Below are 23,809 nucleotides of genomic sequence, written 5' to 3'. Positions count from 1 at the left end.
CATAAATAGCAATACTGTCTTTACGAGGGCCAAGACAACATTGGTACTATACTGACAATAGCACCAATATGTTCGTAATCTCACCCAATTGGACAGGCACCAACCATTCAACACAATGGCAGATCAATTAAGTTGAACACATAGGGGGTTGCAACAAAAAGTGTAGTGTTCCCCACTGTGGTCAAAAGAAGGATCTGTAAGACATGCCTCCTAAACCAATAACGGAATAGGTGTCCTGAAGGTTTTTAGCGGGTGTGTCTCTCTTCGCTCTGCTGAAAACATAGCATTTATTAAAGCACCCTTCTTGGTACGATCATAATTAATCTGACTCCATTTTCATTAGTCTGACTCCATTCAATTAGGAACTCAGCCTTAGCTCCTGTCCTAGTTTCACCCTGGCATGGAAAAGCACAAAGTTTGAGTGTTCCCTTCGCGTGTGTGGCTATGTGAAGGCCAATGAATCTGTGTGATTACAGTGCCAAGTTATGAGAGGGAAATGGTTAGTTATGCATGCAGAACCTATGTCTCTAGGAAGCAATCCAACATTAACCCTTGGATGGTGTGGTGAAGCCAACTACAAAATTGTCAGGGTTCCTGGACTGCAATACCCCTATTGACCATGTGGGGCCCTCAGTGTTCTCGTTTGCCAGTCACATGTTTGAGTCTTGTCTTTATTGTGTCATTATGTTCACCTGAGCCTTGTTTGCCTGTCTATTTAAGCTTCCTGATTTTCTGTGTCTTTGCTCAATCTTGATTTGACACCCTGTGACGACTTTGCAAAAGAGCTTTGTTACCTGTTTTTGGATACCTTTTTTTTTTTAATTTTTTTATTTATATAACTGTAACTGCCTGGACGAGTTTCCTTGCCTGGATGTATTCTGAGTTTTTTTTGCCCTCTTTTTGGATACTTGTGCCTGATTCAAGTAAAGACTTTTTGACTTGAACAAATCTCTACTGAACTTCTCCTTGTATCACAGAGTATCTAACAACTCCAGATGAGGACCATTTTCTGCATTATTTTCAGTCTGTTTTACGGTAAGTGCTATGCTTGATATGTTAACAAAATATAATCTTACAGGCTATTAGTAAGCTTAGTGTTAGCCTAATGTTCATTAATGTTGAGAATCCTGATTTTATGTTTGTGGATTCTCGCATATAACAAAATGCCCTTGATCCTGTTAAACTGACTCACATGATACATCCCAGAATTATTTCAATCACTTGTGGATGTTTTCGTTCAATCCTCACCAAACTGCTTTCTGAATTGTAGTGAAAAGGTTTATGATGAAATAGTTGTGTCGGAGAGGAGAGTTATTTTGTAGTGTGCAAAATGGAACAAGGATGGGGGGGGGGGGGACTTTGTCCCCAGGCCGAGCAAGACACATGATGGGTCCGCTGGTAAATTTGCCTTTACAACATACTGTAGGTCACATAAAAGTGTCACATGGGTTGAAGCAGTGCGGTATATAGGGTTTACGCTGATATATTATCATGTTTAGTCTATAATCACCTGTAACTACAAAGTGTAGTTAGAATGAGTCCTTAGTATCTACATAGGGAGCAAGTCCGCCATGTTGCACCATCATGTTTTTACCATAGCCCAGAACGGGCATTAAAAAGTGTTTCAATACGGACAGTAATATCTCACATGTGACACTGTAATGTTACTGAATTTTGTGTTTTGTGAATTTTGTGTGGGTAATGTTTCAATGTTTCAGGCTTTCTATGCAGAAAACATTTATCTATGCTTTAAGTGTCATGCTGAACCTCTTTGCTCTTTGATGCAAAATAGTTATATACTGGTCCCTGAAGGCTTTTAAATATAATTTAAAATCAATCAAAGTCAAGACAAAATCAATGATATCAAAACAATCCATCAAGATAGTATGCAACATACCTTTATGAAGTTGAAAAAGGTTTCTAGATCAGAACCAGTCAGTAAATGCAGGACAGTTTGGATCCCATCCCTTCCCCTGCAGCAGAATGGTGGATCTCAGAGTCCTATGAGCATTGCCAGTAGGCTGTGGGGTGATGTTACGTGCCAGCTCACGACACGAAACAAGAAGGGGAGGCCACGCAGAATTTAGGATATTTATAATAATAATAATATATTTATTAATGATTTACAAGTTTATATAGTTATCTAATAATTATAGCAAACGTGTGGTGAAGATCAGTGTTGTGAAGAGAAACAAAAGATGGAATGTAAAGTGAGGTAAATGGTAATATAAACAAACGACGACGATAATCCAAAACCAACGACAACGACGATCCCAAATCCAATTCACTATCTAAATCCAACGATAACCAAAATCCAACGACCAATCCAACGCTCTCCTGACTTCCATCTGAGCAGGGCTTTTGTAGCCCAGCCAATCACCCACACACCTGGATCCAATTGCCTGTTGTAACGACAGATAGAGAACAGGCATGCAAATCTCATGGGGCGGGACCTAGACCCGCCAGGGTCGTAACAGGTGAGCTGACTGATGCTGTGGATCTTGTTGGTTCCTCAGACTGTCAGCTTTGGCCGAGCTGATGTTATTTTTCTGACAGAAATGAAAGAAAAGAGACCTGTAGATTTCCATTCAGTCATGAAACAATTTTTGTCTATAACAGACATTGAGACTGAAATTTTGAAAGTAGCTGATGCCATCGCAGGTGTTGTCTGTGAGTTTCATCGGATGTTACAACTGGCCCCTTACCCGGTCTGCTCTAGTACTGGGTGTTGTGAAGTAGCCAAGCAGTTTTGAAAACCACTGTACTTATCTTGTCTCTGAGGTGTGGCCAAGTGATCCAGTCCTGAGTTGGACTTTCACCTTAACAGCCAGGAGCACTCAACAATCATGACTGAGAGATTTGCTAAGATGAGGACCATTTTCTGCATTATTTTCACTCTGCTTTACGGTAAGTGCTATGGTTGATATTTGAACAAAATGTAATCTTACAGGCTATCAGTAAGCTTAGTGCGTAGCCTAATGTTCGTGAATGTTGAGAATTCTGGCTACAGTTGAAACATGATGGCGCAACATGGCGGCCTTGCTCCCTATGTAGATACTAAGGGGCGCCATGTTGCGCCATCATGTTTCAACTGTAGCCCATAAAAGGCAAACCAAAACACTGGCACTAGAGAGGGCCTTTAACCTTTATATAGCACCTGATGGCCACTGCAGCCTCTCCTACACACTTGGAAAGGGAAAGAATCACAGACTGTGTCTTTAAAGAAGTTCCCTTGGCTTAATGTTAACCCTTTCAACAACTGAGTAGCCACTAACAGTCAAAGCAAATGATCTTATATGGCTGTTTTATGATTTAAATTAATACTGAGTGATTGTATTATACTGTATATCTCATAGGCTTTGTGCTGTCCATCTCCAATAAAGGTCAAGTCAAAAAGACCACATGTCGATCAAAAACTGTCTAATCAGCACACTCTCTATGTAGTCTTTTTGCATGTTGTGTTTTAGTTAAAACTGGAAAATGTGATTGGCTAATGATATTCCCCTGTGGACATTTTTGCTTGTTTTTGTTTGTTTAACAATAATATGAAACAGTAATTTCTCATCAAACATTGCCTTCATAATAAGTGCATCTTTGACTCCTAAATGATTTCTAATATCCTTTTTTTTCCCCAGGTGCATCCTCAAAAACCATCAATGTTGCCACAAATGGAAAAGTGACATTACAGTCCCATGTTGAAGGAGAGATAGAAAACATTGTGTGGATGCGTGATGGAGACAAGATGGTGGACTGGGACAATAAGGCTGTAAACATCAGAGAATATTTAAAATTCAAAGGGCGGATTAAGTTGGATGTAAAAACTGGAGATGTAACCTTTATTCGTCTGACCAAAGATGACAGTGGATTGTATGAGGCTGTAGTGATAATCCAAGGAAGGATAATCAGCAGAAAGCACAGAGTTAAAGTAACTGGTAAGCAAAACCAGCTTTATTCACCTAATGACACATTCTGAAAGGGGAACAGTCATTCTCTACAGACTCTTTACAGTTATTGAGGTAAACAGACACAGATCTACGTATATCTGTATGGATCCTTTCCATGTTGTCAGACACTTATAATAACATTATTAGGGTTCTAATTCAATACTGGACCAATTTAGATTGTTAATGGTCCTTAGTAAAAGTTTAGATCCAAACATATCTAAAAAAGGGCCCAGGTTGAAATATCCCAAAGTTTCCTTTCAAGACAACAACAATACCTTTACTTGTGTATGTGTATGAGATGTATGTGATGTTAAATTACATAATATTCAGGCTCAGTTTGATGAACGTTTATGACTCACAAACAATCCAAGCAGTTATGCAAATAATTCCTATAACCAGGAAGATGAATTCAATATATTCACCAAGATTCTTAGTGTGAGTTATGCATTTTCTATAATTACACTGTACTCAATCATTCACTTCTATATCCTGTACCATCTATCACAGTGAGATGTTAGATCACACAAAAAACACAGATGAAAATGACACCCCCCCCCCTTATTAAATACCCTCTCCTCCAAGTCATAATGTTTTATATTACTTTTGTATCATTTCATGTGTTTGTTGTAGACCCTGTCACTGAAGCTAAGGTCACCTGCCCAAGCAATGCAACACTTCACTGTGAGGCAGAGGGTGACTCACTGGACTACAGCTGGTCTGGGCCTGGACTAAAGACTGCAGAGATGAGGGGCCAGACTGGACCACAGATCAGTAAGGAGAACCAGGACTCAGTCTACACCTGTGTGGTGAACAACACAGTTAGTCACAGCAGTGTGACCTACCATGTCAGGGACTGCTTTACCTCAGGTGATTACCTCCATTTCATGATATAACTATCTACAATCCTCTTACGGAAGTGTGATGGTATTGCTGTTAGTTCCATCTTGTACAGGCTATTACATGTTACATGGCCACATGGAACTTTAAACTAAATCGCCTCATGATTCACAGCAGATTTAACAATAACTCTTTCTGTTGTAGACGCAGGAGATCATCAGCTCATCCTAGGTGTAGTGTGTGCTGTTGCTGTTATTGGAGTCATTGGTGCTGCTGGGTTGGGCTATTACTGCTACAAGATCAACTCAAGAGGTAACTCTCTACAAATACAAAATATTATATATGATTAAATATGTAGACTGAAGATTACTCTAAATTCATCAAAGTAATGCATATATATCTGAATAACAGGGCAGAAACACACTGGAAATGAGAACAAACGTGAGACGGATGGAAAGATTATAACCAACCAAAAGAAGGAAGAGAGTGTACTATTGCTCACTGGAAAACATCAAGCTTCATCTTGTGCAGTAACACAAAATACCTGTGACGGGTCTTCAGACACTGAGGATAGAGTTACAGGTGATGTTCAAGATGACAAAATGGATACCACTGTAAGGCTCAGGAATGATGATGTCACCAATATACCGACACAAGAAGGGCAGAAAGAGAGAATAGGGGAAGGGGGTAGTTTAGATGGACAATCTTCAAATTCAGTTCAGGATGAACCTGCTGTTCATGATGGAATGAAGCAGCATGAAGAAATGAACAACAATCCCACAGCTGTAAATAGGTTTTTAAGAGGAGTCCTGCTAAATATATTTGATACAAGTACTACAATGTACCCAAAAGCTTGTAATTTTATCAACAATGACCCGGGCCCCTTTAAGCAATTAGACTCTGCACCAAGGTCTGATGAGAGTGCTAAGCCTTCCCCAACAGTTGTAACATGCCCACATGCCGATTCCTCCTCTGGATCTCCCAGACAGTCCAGATACACTGATGCTGTTAGAGATGCAAATAAGTGTTCAGGTAACAAGAATATGGAGGGGACATGTGAATATGAGAAAGGAACAAACACAGTAACAGAGGAACAGAACCAAACCGCCGACCCGTCACTCTCTGGATCAGCAGGAAGCATCAGGAATGATGACATCATCAACACATTACCACATGGAGGGCAGGAAGAGGGAATCCAGGTTGACGATAGTTCAGCACACTTCAAAAGATAATGAAGATTCAACATTTCCTGAAGAACCAAACACATATGCTAATTCTTCCAACACTACTGAAATATCAATGACTGAAGGTAATTCAGCATCTGTGACATGCTCAAATACTGACACTGATCCCACTGATGAAGCCAGCCCCCAGCTCAGCCAAATGATGAACAGAGTCCAGAGGAAAACACTAAAGAATCAGTATCTGACTGAAAGCCTGATGGTGAAGCTGAAACGCTCTCCAAAGATCACTTGAACCCAGAAGCAGGATAAACCCAAACACTACAAAAATGAGAGCGAAAGACTGATGATCCAGTGATTACACAATCTGCCGGCACACAAGCTCATTCACACAGTGATACACTTGACACAAGTCACCTCTCTATAGACACCCCAATAGGACCCAAGACCAAAGTCAAAATGCTTGTAAAAGAACTGAAAGAACCTTCAGGCAACCCTTAAGCTTAAGGTATCAAATCAAATAAAATGTAAAATAATTTTATTTTATAACCTGATAGTGTATTTCGTTGTCTTTTTCTGCAATCCTATTTGCACATACTGTATGTATCTTGATGATGCATGGGGCAATATCTTAATTCTTGGCTTTTAGATATGTGTTACTGCGCAGGGCCCCCCTGCACGAAAAAAAAGGCAAACTAAACAAAAACTGCGGACAGAAAAGGTGATCATGTGTACTGAAACCTCATGGTCAGGAATATCATTCACTTAACTAGCCACACACTTCTTCATGTTCACTACAGAAGAACTGGCCTGTTTATGATTCTTTATGGCTCACAGAGACAATCTGCTGTGAAACAGCTCTTTCATTTTATGACATGTAGCATGTGTGATATGTGTCCTTAAAAACCTGCATATGTTTAGTAGCCTTGCTAGATGATCACTAAAGAAGTCCATCTTACCAAGCATCTTCATCAGTCACAAATAAATTCTACTGCTGCAGTTGGAGTGTCAGTGTCAATGATGTGACAACAAGCAGCTATATTTTCTCTCATAAATGTTGTACGGCAGTTCATGATATTGGCTACACTACCTTTTTTAATCTTTTTTTTTTTTAGGGTCTTTTGATATATTTACTCAATATTTATATCGGTTTCAATGCAGTTTCTCTGATTTTGTTTTTATATTTAAAGCATTTCTATATTCATTCATCATCTCATTTGTAAAGCACTGAATTACCATTTTGTATGAACACAAATAAACTAGTGTTGCCTTGTCGGTAGGGAAAACGTATGGCTAAGGAATGTGTATGAAAACCGGATGTCGTCACTTTAATCCGGTCTCTGGTTGGATAAAACTTTTCAACAGAAATGGACAAGGACCTTTACTTTTTAGTTGAGGTTGTGTTGATCGCCTGACATGCAAACGATCGGTTTTCTTTAAATTATTATTATTTTTGTGAAGTTATACGGCTTATGTGAATAAAGCTATCTACACAACTTTTTATATGTCTACATTGACTCGTTTAGTTGTTCATGTGGTACACGTAGGTCTTAACTGAAGCTAACGCTTAGACCAACAATCCATTGGAACACATAGTAGCTAGCTAGCCTCGCTGCTAATAAGTCTAAGGTTAGCATGCTGATATGAATAGACCCATTTATAGTCAGGTGGCTTAATGCTCAATTGACTTGTTAACCGAACTTTTACGAAGTCATACAACTAAACACACAAGTGACTTGTTAACCTATGTCTACATTGACTCGGTTAGTTGTCCATGTGGTACACGAATGTTGCAGAGTATTGTCCTATTGTAGGACTTAACTGAAGCTAACGCTTAGACCAACAATCCATTGGAACACATAGTAGCTAGCTAGCCTCGCTGCTAATAAGTCTAACGTTAGCATGCTGATATGAATAGACCCATTATAGTCAGGTGGCTTAATGCTCAATTGACTTGTTAACCGAACTTTTACGAAGTCATACAACTAAACACACAAGTGACTTGTTAACCGAACTTTTACGAAGCTATATGACCAAACACAAAGCTAGCACTGTTAATTCCGCTATAGCTAGCCAGGTCAATTAGCTCGCCTAAGATACTGCAATTTAAGCTAACCAATTACCTCATTTCCCCCAAAACCCATCGATTACATGTGTTTGTGATGTGTAACATATATCCTTAATCAGTCATTCAAGTTATTAACGTTTATTTACCGCTAGCGATTACACGACACAAGGATAATTCAATCGCTATTCATGTTGAACTTGAACTTCAACAACGTCACACAACATTAAAAGTCAGGCATCGGCATGGTTCCTAAAGAATAAATCAAAGGTCCTTGTCCATTTCTGTTGAAAAGTTTTATCCAACCAGAGACCGGATTAAAGTGACGACATCCGGTTTTAATACACATTCCTTAGCCATACGTTTTCCCTACCGACAAGGGATAGTAGTCCCTCACATTGCGCATGCTCAGACACAAACGGTTTATGGCATAAGGCTCAACATAATCGCGCATGCTCAGACAACAAAACGGTTTACAGCATAAGGCTCAACATCAACATCAACATATCTGGCTTGTCTTAACGCATAATGTAGGTTTATTTAACGTAATATTTAATAATGTTGTAAACGGTTTAAACGTCAACATATGGGGCTTGTCTTAACGCATAATGTGGGTATATTTAATTGTAAACGGCTAACAGCATAAGGCTCTACGTCAACAGATGAAACGAAACTGGGGAGAGACTTTTTGATCCTCCACCTCATCTGTTTTGTCCACTGTGACAACATCTTCTTTGTTTTTAAATAAATGGTGATGTTTTCAAAAAACTGGCTTTCGTCGCTTTTCTCCATGATTGAAAACGGATCTGTCGTTGTGACGCATGCGCGGCTTCGCTGTCGACAGTGTCGCAAAATGACGCATGCGCAATGTGAGGGACTACTATCCCCCAAAGGACTACCATCATCGACAGCCTGTGCCGGCAAAAAGTACAGGCCAATGGCAGGAGGCGGGACAAGGCAGTGGCCTGTGGCAGCAGGAAGTACAGGCCAATGGCAGGAGGCGGGACAAGGCAGTGAGCCGCCAATCAGCATCATCGACCGTTGACATCCAATTGCACGAACGAATACCGAGCGAGAAGTGTTAAAATTAAATGATTAAATTAAACAGGATTAAATTAAAGTTCGTAGTTAAACTGCTATTTAGCTACAAGCTAATAAATGTTGTGGTAGACCTACCGTGTGTTGAATATTAAAGTTTCAGTACGTATAACGTTATAGTTTGATGAACGATAACAAGCTCCTTTTAAAGTCAAATAGGCTATTGCTTTTACCGTGGTAAAGATAATTTCAGCCTTTGTATTTATAATACAACAGAGCAATCCGGCATAATTACAATACGGGTATGTTAACTCCACTCCAGTGTGTGGTATTAAAGACAAAAATATTCTCGATGCCGACTGTGCGTCGAAAACTGTATTTATTTATTTTATGAAAAGCTAAATATTTGACACCACAATCAGATCTTTGCCTCAGTGCTTACCATCTTTTCTGTGATTTTCTCCAGATTGTGATTTAGCCTATATTGTTACTGGACTGTGTGTAAAAGTGTCAATCAATAAGACTGTGCTCTACATAAACAAAACCACAAATCACTTTTTATCATAAGAACATTTAATCAGGACGAAACAATAAAAAAAAATAGTGCTTTATCAAAAAAACAACGTATTACACACACACCGACCGACCATGGCACACAAACATATGGCAGTTTTTATAGAGTAAACAAAGGTACATCAAAACAAGAAACATTGATGCACGGAAACGCATAACATTTTAAAATAGAACTTAAGAGTAACAGAGGCACTACAGTTCACCATCGAACATAGCATGAACTTCGAGGTCCTGTTGATCCGCACAATCTTGGAGAAACACCTCCATGTCCTCTTGTTGTGTGAATATGAACAAGAAGGGGTCTTTAGCCTCCAGGTCATCGGTGGTTCTCAGCGTGCGCAGTGCATCCTCTTTTTCCACCTCTGTCATATAAATAATTGTGGGAAAGGAGACACGTCCCTGGAACCGCGTCATATGGCGCCTTGTCCACTCCACTGCAGTTGTCAGGTCTGACATGATGTTGGTGGTCTGGGTTAGGGAAAGGGAAAGATAGGGTTAGGGGGGCTGGACTGACCCAAACAAATCAAATACTGTTTTGCTCCTGATCCACCAATCAAAACGGAGTCTTATCATTTGAACGCAAGTTGCACCCAAGCTTCCGAGTATAAAAAAAAACCGCAGGCATGGTAAGCGCTCACCCTGAGACAACACTCTGCAGAGTTTGTTCAATTTCTCTTGTTTCCTCTATCATTCAGATATTCATTGCTTTTTAAACAGTCTTTTTAAAGACTCACTCCTTCCTTAGTAATACCTTACTGCACTTGCAGTAGGTCTATTCGTAGCCTATTCTAAGGAGTAATTTGCTCCACAGTCTTTTGAAAAAGCTCGTAGCCCCAAGAGCTAGCCTAGCTAGCTACCTTCTTCCAACTGCAGCTAGCCCTTTTCTCCTTGACACCTACCTTTACATTTTTTGATCATCCACCGTGTTGCAACAAATAAAACACCAGCACTTGAATACTATTTTGTGCTGTCCGTGTCTACATTGTGTACAGTTCGTTTTGTTAGGAATCATTGCCTAGCACAGCCTTATCCATTATTCGTGTGCAAGTCATTCACAACCACACATACAAGAACACAACGTTGAAATTAGAACTTTATTAACTTCACACACACTGTATTAGCAAACAAACATAACTATGGACAAGTTTCTGATTCGCAAAAGTCAGAAAGAGAAGCCTGTGGACTTCTTTAAACATAAACGAGATGGCCTCCAGCAACAACGAACCACCATGTCCAAGCATAGCACTGTCTCCAAGCAGTGTCTGGAGTACGGTGTTTATATTAGGACATCCTCAGATCTCAGACTCAAGTGTCAGACTCAAACGAAAAGGCGTCAGGTCTCGGACCAAAAGTAGTCAGACTCAGGCGAAACGGCTTCAGTCTCAGAAAAACCTCTGTCATCCTCACACAAAACTTTGTCAAACCAAACGCCGTCATCCTCACACAAAAACTTTGTCAAACCAAACGCCGTCATCCTCACACAAAACGTTGTCAAACCAAACGGCGTCATCCTCACACAAAACTTTGTCAAACCAAACGGCGTCATCCACACACAAAACTTTGTCAAACCAAACGGCGTATATTATTTATATTTTGTGTAAACACACTGAGAGTCACTTTACCAAGTCAAATTCCTTGTTTATGTAAACTTACTTGGCCAATAAAACCTGATTCTGATTCTGATTCTGATTCTGAATCTTTTTCTTTTTTTAAACCCGGGAATATTCAATGCCATGCTTGAACCCGTCCAAGACAAGAGGGATAGTGGCTACAACCAAAGAAGAGTGGAATGGGTTTAATAGTTGGCTTGTCTCTTTAGTGCATTACATACGCATCTGTTATGGATATGGCAATTGTAGGAAGTCAGCTACTGATAATCTAAAGAGCAGGATTCAGTCAATGTCAGTGGTTTAGAAACCAAAGTAAATGGTTATGTTGTTTCAATCTGATCCCCTTACCTGTGATGTGTCCCCTCTGCATCTCAGAAGCAGGCTGTCCATGAGTCCACCAGGGTGGAGTGGGAGTTCTCAGTGCCCTGCCTGAAGCCATCTCTGGAGGGAGGGACGTAGACTGCAGATGGAGAAAGAACACAGTTACCCCATGATCAGTGTGACGTACACACGTCACAGGATAACAGTTACCAGCCCAACATAGCAGTGTAGGTACAACGGGTACCAGCCTCACATGGGCACCAGAATAATGTAGGTACTGTCACGTCCAAGCAAATTCACCACGCGGTGATGAAACAGAGAAGTCGAACAGCAGATGTAGAATTCTTCAGCACGGATTTATTGCAGAGTTTAAACCACAACTAAGAGAAGTCTCCGGAGCGTTCTACCAGAATAAACTCGCGCCACCGTATTTAAAACTTTATCTGCCACTCCCACTACAGCCCTAACTGGCTGACCCTTTGACCAATGAAACCTTTGACCTCTCATCCAACTCCTTCCAATCCGAAAGCTTAAAATGTATCCAATGACCCACCCCTTAATTCCCGTATTCCAAATAAGTCCATCCCCTTATTTCAAGTAATACCATTCATTCCTTTAACTTTAAACTAACTTACCTACCACCACATAAAATGACCTATTAACATACTAGCATTCCTACAGTACCTTACCTTGTGAGCGGGCGCTGGGTAAATGTGGGTGCAATTGTGCTAAATAGCAATACTGTCTTCACGAGGGCCAGACAACATTGGTACTATACTGACAATGACGCCAATATGTTGGTAATCTCACCCGATTGGACAGGCATCAACCATTTAACACAACCGCAGATCAATTAAGTTGAACACATAGGGGGTTGCCACACAAAGTGTTGTGTTATCCACAGTAGTCAAAATAAGGATCAACCACAAATCAGTCAAATATATCAGTCTTGTTAAAAATAAAAATGTAACTATCAATTTGAAACTCTCATTAATAATTCAATTAATAACTACAACCAAAGTTAGTTTATCAATAGTAAGGTTGAAGATCTTTGGAGTTTTGAATAGAAGAGGTTGGCAGCATTCATTCTTGTGTAACATCAAATAGACCAGCGTATATATATATATAATCAAACCATTTATAAACACAATCAGAAATAAAACACAATATGTAATCTAAATAAATGCATCTAGATAATGAATTAAAGGAGGTGTGTGTGTGTGTGTGTGTGTGTGTGTGTGTGTGTGTGTGAGCTGGTGTGATCGAGTATGCGCTGTCGGGTGCACGCCAGAAAGAATCTCTGTGTGTGTTTCATTCGATCACCGTAGTTCTGCGTGCATGTCTGTGCTCGTTCGTGAACATAAATGTGAACAAAGGACGGCCTATGTGAAGAGCAAAGTTCAAGTGTTCCCTTTGCGTGTGTGGCTATGTGAAGGCCGATGAATCCGTGTGATTACAGTGCCAAGTTATGAAAGGGAAATGGTTAATTATGCATGCAAGAACCTATGTCTCTAGGAAGCAATCCAACATTAACTTGGATGGTGTGGCAAGGCCAACTACAAAATTGTCAGGATTCTTGGACTGCAATACCCCTATTGTCCATGTGGATCCCTCAGTGTTCCAGTCACATGTTTGTGTCTTGTCCTTATTGTGTCATTATGTTCACCTGAGCCTTGTTTGCCTGCTTATATGAGCCTCCTGATTTTCTGTGTCTGCTCAGTCTTGATTTGACACCCTGTGATGACTTTGCGTGAGTTTAACTTTTTTTTTTCTCTAAGATCTTTGTTACCTGTTTTTGGATACCTTTTGTTGGAACTGTTTACCTGCCTGGACTGAGTTTCCTTGCCTGGAGGTTTTCTGAGGTTTTTTTTGCCCTGTTTTTGGATACTTCACTCAAGTAAAGACTCTTTGACTTGAACAAATCTCTACTGAACTTCACCTTGTCTCTCCATCTGAGTGTCTAACACCTCCAGATGAGGACCATTTTCGGCATTATCTTCAGTCTGTTTTACGGTAAGCTCTATGCTTGATGTGTTAACAAAATGTAATCTTACAGGCTATTAGTAAGCTTAGTGCATAGCCTTATGTTCATGAATGTTGAGAATCCTGATTTTATGTTTGTGGACTCACATATATGCCCTTGGTCCTGTCGAACTGGCTGACCTGATACATCCCAGAATAATTTCAATCACTTGTGGATGTTTTTATTCAATCCTCAACAAACAGCTTTCTGAATTATAATGAAACGGTTTATGATTAAATAGTTGTGTCGGAGAGGAGAGTTATTCTGTAGTGTGCAAAATGGAAAAAGGATTGGGGGGGGGGGGGGGGGGGGGGGGACTTTGTCCCCAGGCCGAGCAAAACACATGACAGGTCTGCTGGTAAATTTGCCTTTACAACATACTGTAGGTCACATAAAAGTGTCACATGGGATGAAGCAGTGCGGTATATAGGGTTTACGCTGATATATTAGCAGAAAAAGAATATAGTATTCATTATAATGTTTTCATTAGTCTATAATCACCTGTAACTACAAAGTGGTGTGTTTCCGTTATCTTAGAATTAGTCCCTCATAGCTACATAGGGAGCAAGTGTGCCATGTTGCGCCATCATGTTTCAACTGTAGCCCAGAAGGGGCAAACCAAAGCACTGGCACTAGAGAGGGCCTTTCACCTTTTACTTTGTGCTGTCCATCTCCAATAAAGAGCAACTGGTTTACCACAAATGCCAACAATTAGGCTGCATCTCATGAGTCAAGTCAAAATGAACACAGGTCAATCAAAAACTGTCTAATCATTACTCTCTCTAACTAGTCTTTTTGCAAGTTGTGTTTTGGTCAAACTTTGAAAATGTCATTGGATAATGATATGCCTGTGGACATTTTAGCTTGTATTTTTTATTTTTTTACAACAGCATGAAACAGTAATTTCTCATGAAACATTGGCATCATAATAAGTGCATACATATCTGTTCTTTTCAGGGGTATCCTCAAAAACCATCAATGTTGCCTCGAATGGGATACTATCTTTACAGCCCCTGGTTGAAGGAGAGATAGAAGACATTCTGTGGAGGCACAATGGCAACAAGATGGTGGAGTGGGACAAAAAGGCTGGAAACGTCAGAGAATATTTAAAATTCAAGGGGCGGATTTGGTTGGATGTAAAAACTGGGGATGCAACTATTATAAATATGACCAAAGATGACAGTGGATTGTATGACGCAGACATTATAATTCAAGGAAGGTTAATCAGCATAAAGCACAGAGTTAAAGTAACTGGTAAGCAAAACCAGCTTTATTCGCCTAATGGCACATTCTGAAAGTGGAACAGTCATTCTGTAGTCTCTTTACAGTCCCTTTCAATGTTGTCAGACACTAACATTATGAGCCTTTCAGTGGAGAAAACAAGCGGTTTACTTTGATACAGATTCTTGCCCCATGGGATTACGTCGTGAAGCAATTTTGCGGTTGCCGGTTATAGCGTTCTAGTTCAACACTGGACCAATTTTTATTGTTAATTGTCCTTAGTGAAAGTTAAGACTCAAAAAGATCTTAAAATAGTGCCCTGGTTGAAAAATCCCAAAGTTTCCATTTAAGGAATTGTACAGACGACAAAAATACCAGTACTTATGTTTGTGTATGAGATGTATTTGATGTTAAATTAGATCATTTTCAGGCTCAGTTTGATAAGCGTTTGACTTACAAACAATTCAAGCAGTAATACAAATAATTCCTATCACCAGGAAGATCAAATAAATACATTCAAGATGTGTGAATTATGCATTTTCTGTAATGACACTGTACTCAATCTTTCACCTCCAAATGTATGTCCTGTTCCATCTATCACAGTGAGATGTTAGATCACACAAACTCCTTATTAAATGCCCTCTCGTCCCTGTCTTGATGATGTCTCGTAATACCTTTGTAACATTTTATCTGTTTGTTGTAGACCCTGTCACTAAAGCAAAGGTCACCTGCCTAAGCAATGCAACACTTCACTGTGAGGCAGAGGGTGACTCACTGGACTACAGCTGGTCTGGGCCTGGACTAAAGACTGCAGTGATGAGGGGTCAGACTGGACCACAGATCAGTATGGAGAACCAGGACTCAGTCTACACCTGTGTGGTGAACAACACAGTTAGTTACAGCAGTGTGACCTACCATGCCAGTGGCTGCTTTACCTCAGGTGATTACTTCCATTTCATGATATAACTATCTACAATCCTCTTATGGAAGTGTGATGGTATTGCTGTTAGTTCCACCGTGTACAGGCTATTGCATGTTACATGGCCACATGGAACTTTAAACTAAAACACCTCACCATTCACAGCAGATGTATCAATAACAGTCATTCTGTTGTAAATGCAGGATATCATCAGCTCCACCTAGGTGTAGTGTGTGCTGTTATTGGAGTTATTGGTGCTGTTGCTGGGTTGGGCTACTGCTACAAGATCAACTCAAGAGGTAACTCTCTACAAACGCAAACTATTACATGTGATTTCATATGTAGACTGAAGATTGCTCTAAATACATCAAAGTAATGCATATATATCTGAATAACAGGGCAGAAACACACTGGAAATGAGAACAAACGTGAGACGGATGGAAAGATTATAAACAACCAAAAGAAGGAAGAGACTGTAGTATTGCTCACTGGAAAACATCAAGCTTCATCTTGTGCAGTAACACAAAATACCTGTGACCAATCCTTAAACTCAATTGAACCTACAGGTAAAAGGCTAGAGGAGAGTGTGAATGTAGGAGACAATTCAAGTGGAAAATCAATTATAACAGGCAGTCAAGCTACTCACACAGCAGCAACAAATACCTGTGACGGGTCTTCAGACGCTGAGGATAGAGTTACAGGTGATGTTCAAGATGACAAAATGGATACCACTGTAAGGAACAGCAATGATGACGTCACCAATATACCGACACAAGAAGGGCAGAAAGAGAGAATAGGGGAAGGGGGGAGTTTAGATGGACAATCTTCAAATTCAGTTCAGGATGAACCTGCTGTTCATGATGGAATGAAACAGCATGAAGAAGTGAACAGCAATCCCACAGCTGTAAAGAGTTATTTAAGAGGAGTCCTGCTAAAAATATTTGACCCAAGTACTACAATGAACCCAACAGCTTGTAAGTTTGTCAAGAATGACCCGGGCCCCTTTAAGCAATTAGACTCTGCACCAAGGTCTGATGAGAGTGCTAAGCCTTCCCCAACAGTTGTAACATGCCCACATGCAGATTCCTCCTCTGGATCTCCCAGACAGTCCAGATACACTGATGCTGTTAGAGATGCAAATAAGTGTTCAGGTAACATGAATATGGAGGGGACCTGTGAATATGAGAGAGGAACAAACACAGTAACAGAGGAACAGAACCAAACCGCCGACCCGTCACTCTCTGGATCAGCAGGAAGCATCAGGAATGATGACATCATCAACACATTACCACATGGAGGGCAGGAAGAGGGAATGCAGGTTGACGATACACACTTCAAAAGTGAATGAAGATTCAACATTTCCTGAAGAAACAAAACGCATATGCTAATTCTTCCAACACTACTGTTGACGAACCTAAAAGTGAGGTTACAGCTGAAATAGCAATGACTGAATGTAATAGTAATTCAGTATCTGTGAAGTGCTCCAATACTGATACTGATCCAACTGATGAAGCCAGCTTCCCCCCAGCTCAGCCAAATGATGAACAGAGTCCTGGGGAAAACACTAAAGAATCAGTATCTGACTAAAAGCCTGAGGGTGAAGCTGAACCGCTCTCCAAAGATTACTTGAACCCAGAAGCAGGATAAACCCAAACACTACAAAAACGAGAGCGAAAGACTGATGATCCAGTGATTACACAATCTGTTGGCACACAAGTTCATTCACACAGTGATACACTTGACACAAGTCACCTCTCTATAGACACCCCAATAGGACCCAAGACCCAAGTCAAAATGCTTGTAAAATAACTGAAAGAACCTTCAGGCAACCCTTAAGCTTAAGGTATCAAATCAAATCAAATCTAAAATAATTGTATTTTATAACCTGATTGTGTATTTCGTTGTCTTTTTCTGCAATCCTATTTGCACATACTGTATGTATCTTGATGATGCATGGGGCAATATCTTAATTCTTGGCTTTTAGATATGTGTTACTGCGCAGGGCCCCCCTGCAAGAAAAAAAAGGCAAACTAAACCAAAACTGCGGACAGAAAAGGTGATCATGTTTACTGAAACCTCATGGTCAGGAATCTCATTCACTTAACTAGCCACACACTTCTTCATGTTCACTACAGAAGAACTGGCCTGTTTATGATTCTTTATGGCTCACAGAGACAATCTGCTGTGAAACAGCTCTTTCATTTTATGACATGCAGCATGTGTGATATGTGTCCCTAAAAACCTGCATATGTTTAGTAGCCTTGCTAGATGATCACTAAAGAAGTCCATCTTACCAAGCATCTTCATCAGTCACAAATAAATTCTACTGCTGCAGTTGGAGTGTCAGTGTCAATGATGTGACAACAAGCAGCTATATTTTCTCTCGTAAATGTTGTACGGCAGTTCATGATATTGGCTACACTACCTTTTTAATCTTTTTTTTTTTTAGGGTCTTTAGATATATTTACTCAATATTTATATCGGTTTCAATGCAGTTTCTCTGATTTTGTTTTTATATTTAAAGCATTTCTATATTCATTCATCATCTCATTTGTAAAGCACTGAATTACCATTTTGTATGAACACAAATAAACTAGTGTTGCCTTACTTAGTCTCAATAATGGGGCCTTTCAAGTTTTTTATTTTCAATTACAAAGTAATATCACATTCATCCAAATCATGACATCAATGAATCCAAAGCATTGAGATGCTGGGTGTCCCCTCATGCTGCCATGGGGAAAGAGCAGATGGAAACCCCCTTCAGATTGCAGTCTACAGATGTCCACCAGCTCACCTCTGAGAGAGGGAGAGAGAGAGATAGGAGAAGAGAGAGAGAGAGAGAGAGAGAGAGAGAGAGAGAGAGAGAGAGAGAGGGAGAGAGATAAAGGTCATGAGATTTTTAAAAGGCTGTTACAGATGGTCTTCTTGGCATAGTTTAATGTGAGGTCTGTGGTTCTACCACATTGACATGCTCCAACTCTAACTACATACTGGTCTCTGTAGATTGGTACATGAGCTTTTGTTCATGAATGGAAAGGTGAGGAGTGCTGATATCTCACCCATTCTGAACATGTCCACACATGTGACCCTGCCTCTCTGCAGATTGGGATGGCCAGGCATCCAGTCAGTGTAGCCCCAAGTGGAGCATCTAGCCACTTGTACTGCTGACCCTACACACACACACACACACACACACACACACACACACACACACACACAGAGGGAAAACATATGTGTGACTTTGAATGTTGACCCTAAAAAACACTTCTGCTGATATTACCCAAACTGACCAAATCATGTCAATAAGTTCATATCATGGAATGCAGTTGCTGCTATTGTTACACAGCTGTATCTTTGATTGATAGATGAGCAGGAGCAGGAGGTGGGGTATTAACCTTTTTGACTCCTCCCAGCCAGGTGAGGGCGGGGCCATTAGTGGCTATCATCGCCATGGAGACGATGCGTGTGTGTAGGTCGGCACTGGTCACCGCAGCAATATGGCCATCAGCATAGAGGTCCTGACAGAAAGACTGAGGCAACATAGAAATATTCAGTACAGTTTGTCAGCCCTGTCAATGTGTTATGGCTGTGTGCTGATAGTGTTTGTGTGTGTGTGTGTGTATGTGGCTGTGTGTGACAGAGAGAGAACGTTTTAGAGGTGGCTCTTACCTCTGCCTCACTGTAGGTCAGAGGGTTTGGGTTGAACTGGTAACACCTGCCATCAATGATTTCACCTGAGCACGTCACGCCCACATGGAGTGTCTCCTTTAACCCAACAGCTTCAGCAGAGAAAGGAGAGTTTTTACACCAATGCTAATCTACATACTGTATATGGGCTCATCTACTGCACACACACTGCACGCAGAACTCACCTGTGGCTGTCTTCTTGGCTGGGTCCATGATGTCGTTCCTCATTTTAAAATGGGAGAACTCCATACTATGGCTGAACGCATCTGGGTGAGGAGAAGAGCCCATTAAAGAGACAGAACAGAAATTAATTCTGGATAATTGAGACACAAGTAACACGTACTGATGGCCACACAAACTCTTTTGCTTTAACTGAAGCAGAGATGCTGCTCTGCTATTCGATGATTATCGCTCGCCTGACAGTTTTATCTTCAATTCTACTCAATTGGAGGATTACTTCAGTAGAAATTGATGTGCATTCCTCTATGGTATAATACTTCATCCTATTTTAGTAGTGCAGAATAACATTGTTGGATTTAGTAGAATATCGTTGTGAACTCTTAACTCTCTCTCTCACCTTCCACAGTCTCACCGACTGGCTTCATAATTTAATTCTGTCTGTCCTCTTTTATTTTAAACTGGGAAAATTCAACGCCATGCTTGAACCCGTCCAAGACAAGAGGGATAGTGGCTAAGGGTAACCAAAGAAGAGTGGAACAGGTTTAACAGTTGGAAGTAGGAAGTCAGCTACTGATAATCTAAAGATCAAGATTCAGTCAATGGCAGTGGTTTAGAAACCAAAGTAAATAGTTGTGTTGTTTGAACCTGAGCCCCTCACCTGTGATGTGTCCCCTCTGCATCTCAGAGGCAGACTGAAGAAGCAGGCCTGTCCTTGAGTCCACCAGGGTGGCGTGGGAGTTCTCAGTGCCCTGCCTGAAGCCATCGCTGGAGGGAGGGACGTAGACTAGGGAGAGAGGGAGATGTCAGCATGTCTCCAATTATGTCTAAGACAACACTGTCAAGCAGGACGGTGATCGGGAATGTGTACGTGAACAGTGTGTTTTTAGTTTAACGGTGTTAACAGTTTTTAGTGGCTTCTAGTGGCATCTAGTGGTGAGTTTGCTAAATTGCAAACAGCTGAACACCCTTCCTTTGAGCCAGTGCTTTGGTTTGTCCATTCTGGGCCACTGCAAAAACATGATGGTGAAACATGGCGACTCGTGGCATCATGGCTGATTCTAAGCTAAAGAAAACACAACGATTCATAGTTACAGGTGATTATGCAATAATGACGTAATCATGAGTACTCTATTCCATTTCTACTAATGAATGCCACTGAGAACTACACACTTTAATGTAAATTACTGTAAAACACACACACTAACAGCTTGATGGTCTCCTCCTCATCTCACCAACGTAGTTCTTCAGCAGTCCTTCCTCAGGCCTGTGTTTAGGTCCACCAGGAAGCGGCGTGATGGTTCTGTGCCCTGCCTGTGGTTGTCTGCAGGAACACCTGGAACACCTTGCCTCTCCAGTGGGATGCCTCCTTCATTGGTCTGTGTAGAGGTGCGCCTGATCTGTACCGTGACAGCAGGGATCTGGGATGGTATGGCCTGCCATGCTGAAACTATTACTGTACTATGATTGAACCCCTCCTCGTGTCTCCTTGAAAAGAGTTACAAAGGACTGTACCCGTGCAACGGACATTAAAAAGTGTTTCAATACGGACTGTAATATTTCACATGTGACACTGTAATGATACTGAATTTTGTGTGGGTAATGTTTCATTCAACTTACGGTAGGCTTTCTATGCAGAAAACCTTTATCTATGCTTCAAGTGTCATGCTGAACCTCTTTGCTCTTTGAAGCAAAATAGTTATATACTGGTCCCTGAAGGCTTTTAAATATAATTTAAAATCAATCAAAGTCAAGACAAAATCAATGATATCAAAACAATCCATCAAGATAGCATACAGCATACCTGCATGAAGTGGAAAAAGGTTACTAGATCAGAACCAGTCAGTAAATGCAGGACAGTTTGGATCCCATCCCTTCCCCTGCAGCAGAATAATGGATCTCAGAGTTCTATGAGCATTGCCAGTAGGCTGTGGGGGTGAGCTGACTGATACTGTGGATCTTGTTGGTTCCTCAGACTGTCAGCTTTGGCTGAGCTGATACTATTTTTCTGATAGAAATGAAAGAAAAAAGACCTCTAGAATTTCATTCAGTCATGAAACTATTTTTGTCTATAACAGACATTGAGACTGAAATTTTGAAAGTAGCTGATGCCATCACAGGTGATGTTTCAACTGACCCCTTACCCTGTCTCCCCTAGTACTGGGTGTTGTGAAATATCCAAGCGGTTTTGAAATCACCTACACCTGTTGTAACATCTTAGGTGTGGCCAAATGATCCGGTCATTAATTGGACTTTCACCTTGACACCCAGGAGCAAACAACAATCATGACTGAGAGATTTACGAAGATGAGAATAATTTTCTGCATTACTTTCAGTCTGTTTTACGGTAAGTGCTATGCTTGATATGTTAACAAAATGTAATTTTACAGGCTAAGCTAAGCTTAGTGGGTAGCCTAATGTTCGTGAATGTTGAGAATGCTGATTTGACGTTCGTGGAGTCTCGCATATAACACAATGCCCTAGATCCTGTCGAACTGGCTCGCCTAATACATCCCAGAATAATTTAAATCACTTGTGGATGTTTTCGTTCAATCCTCACCAAACTGCTTTCTGAATTCTAGTGAAAAACTTGTATGAAGAAAAGGTCTATGATTAAATAGTTGTATCGGAGAGGAGAGTTATTTTGTAGTGCGCAAACGGAACAAGCATTGGGGGGGACACATGACAGGCCTGCTGGTAAATAAGCCTTTACAGCATACTGCAGGTCACATAAAAGTATGTCACATGGGTTGAAGCAGTGCAGTATATAAGTCTTAGGGAGATCTATTAGCAGAAAAGGAATATTATATTCATTATTATGTTTTCATTAGTGTGAAATAACCTGTAACTGCAAAGTGGTGTGTTTCCGTCAGCTTAGAATGAGTCCTTCATAGCTACATAGGGAGCAAGTCCGCCATGTTGCGCCATCATGTTTCAACTGTAGCCCAGAATAGGCAAACCAAAACACCGGCACTAGAGAGCCTTTCACCTTTATATGGCACCTGATGGCCACCGTAGCCTCTCCTACACACTTGGGAAGGGAGAGACTCACAGACTGTGTCTTTAAAGAAGTTCCCTTGGCTTAATGTTAACCCTTTCAACAACTGAGTAGCCACTAGCACTCAAAGCAATTGATCTTATATGGCTGTTTTATGATTTAAATGTATACTGAGTGATTGTATTATACTGTAAATCTCCTAGACTTTGTGCTGCCTATCTCCAATAAAGAGCAACTGGTTTACCACAAATGCCAACAATTAGGCTGAATCTCATGAGTCAAGTCAAAATGAACACAGGTCAATCAAAAACTGTCTAATCATTACACTCTCTAACTAGTCTTTTTGCAAGTTGTGTTTTGGTCAAACTTTGAAAATGTCATTGGATAATGATATGCCTGTGGAAATTTTAGCTTGTATTTTTTTTTTTTTTTTACAACAGCATGAAACAGTAATTTCTCATGAAACATTGGCATCATAATAAGTGAATACATATCTGTTCTTTTCAGGGGTATCCTCAAAAACCATCAATGTTGCCTCGAATGGGATAATATCTTTACAGCCCCTGGTTGAAGGAGAGATAGAAGACATTCTGTGGAGGCACAATGGCAACAAGATGGTGGAGTGGGACAAAAAGGCTGGAAACGTCAGAGAATATTTAAAATTCAAGGGGCGGATTAAGTTGGATGTAAAAACTGGGGATGCAACTGTTATAAATCTGGCCAAAGATGACAGTGGATTGTATGACGCAGACATTATAATTCAAGGAAGGTTAATCAGCATAAAGCACAGAGTTGAAGTAACTGGTAAGCAAAACCAGCTTTATTCACCTAATGGCACATTCTGAAAGTGGAACAGTCATTCTGTAGTCTCTTTACAGTTCCTTTCCATGTTGTCAGACACTAACATTATGAGCCTTTCAGTGGAGAAAACAAGCGGTTTACTTTGATACAGATTCTTGCCCCATGGGATTACGTCGTAAAGCAATTTTGCGGTTGCCGGTTATAGCGTTCTAGTTCAACACTGGACCAATTTCTTTGGTTAATTGTCCTTAGTGAAAGTTAAGACTCAAAAAGATCTTAAAATAGTGCCCTGGTTGAAAAATCCCAAAGTTTCCATTTAAGGAATTGTACAGACGACAAAAATACCAGTACTTATGTTTGTGTATGAGATGTATTTGATGTTAAATTAGATAATTTTCAGGCTCAGTTTGATAA

General features: G+C 40.5%; 1 protein-coding gene across 1 annotated transcript; it reads left to right on the top strand.

Moving 5' to 3' along the window:
- The first annotated feature begins 4,096 nt into the window (after window positions 1-4,096).
- LOC116221579 lies at window positions 4,097-6,013 on the top strand. Its single transcript, XM_042708523.1, has 4 exons — window positions 4,097-4,811; window positions 4,986-5,093; window positions 5,193-5,395; window positions 5,672-6,013. Exons 1-4 carry the CDS (start codon window positions 4,481-4,483, stop codon window positions 6,011-6,013), a joined length of 984 nt encoding a protein of 327 aa, XP_042564457.1. The 5' UTR covers window positions 4,097-4,480.
- The last annotated feature ends 17,796 nt before the right edge of the window (window positions 6,014-23,809 follow it).

Source organism: Clupea harengus, chromosome 8 (assembly GCF_900700415.2).
Source record: "Clupea harengus chromosome 8, Ch_v2.0.2, whole genome shotgun sequence".
Taxonomy (NCBI): Eukaryota; Metazoa; Chordata; class Actinopteri; order Clupeiformes; family Clupeidae; genus Clupea; species Clupea harengus.
Note: the sequence above shows the minus strand (reverse complement) of the source record. Positions and strands in the feature narration are given on the sequence as shown.

Bases quoted from the DNA above. Each gene is read 5' to 3' on its own strand.
- LOC116221579 (XM_042708523.1), top strand. From the start codon at position 4,481: ATGAAAATGACACCCCCCCCCCTTATTAAATACCCTCTCCTCCAAGTC. The intron at 4,812-4,985 runs GTGATTACCTCC...TTTCTGTTGTAG, and splicing joins CAGGGACTGCTTTACCTCAG to ACGCAGGAGATCATCAGCTC. The intron at 5,094-5,192 runs GTAACTCTCTAC...TCTGAATAACAG, and splicing joins CTACAAGATCAACTCAAGAG to GGCAGAAACACACTGGAAAT.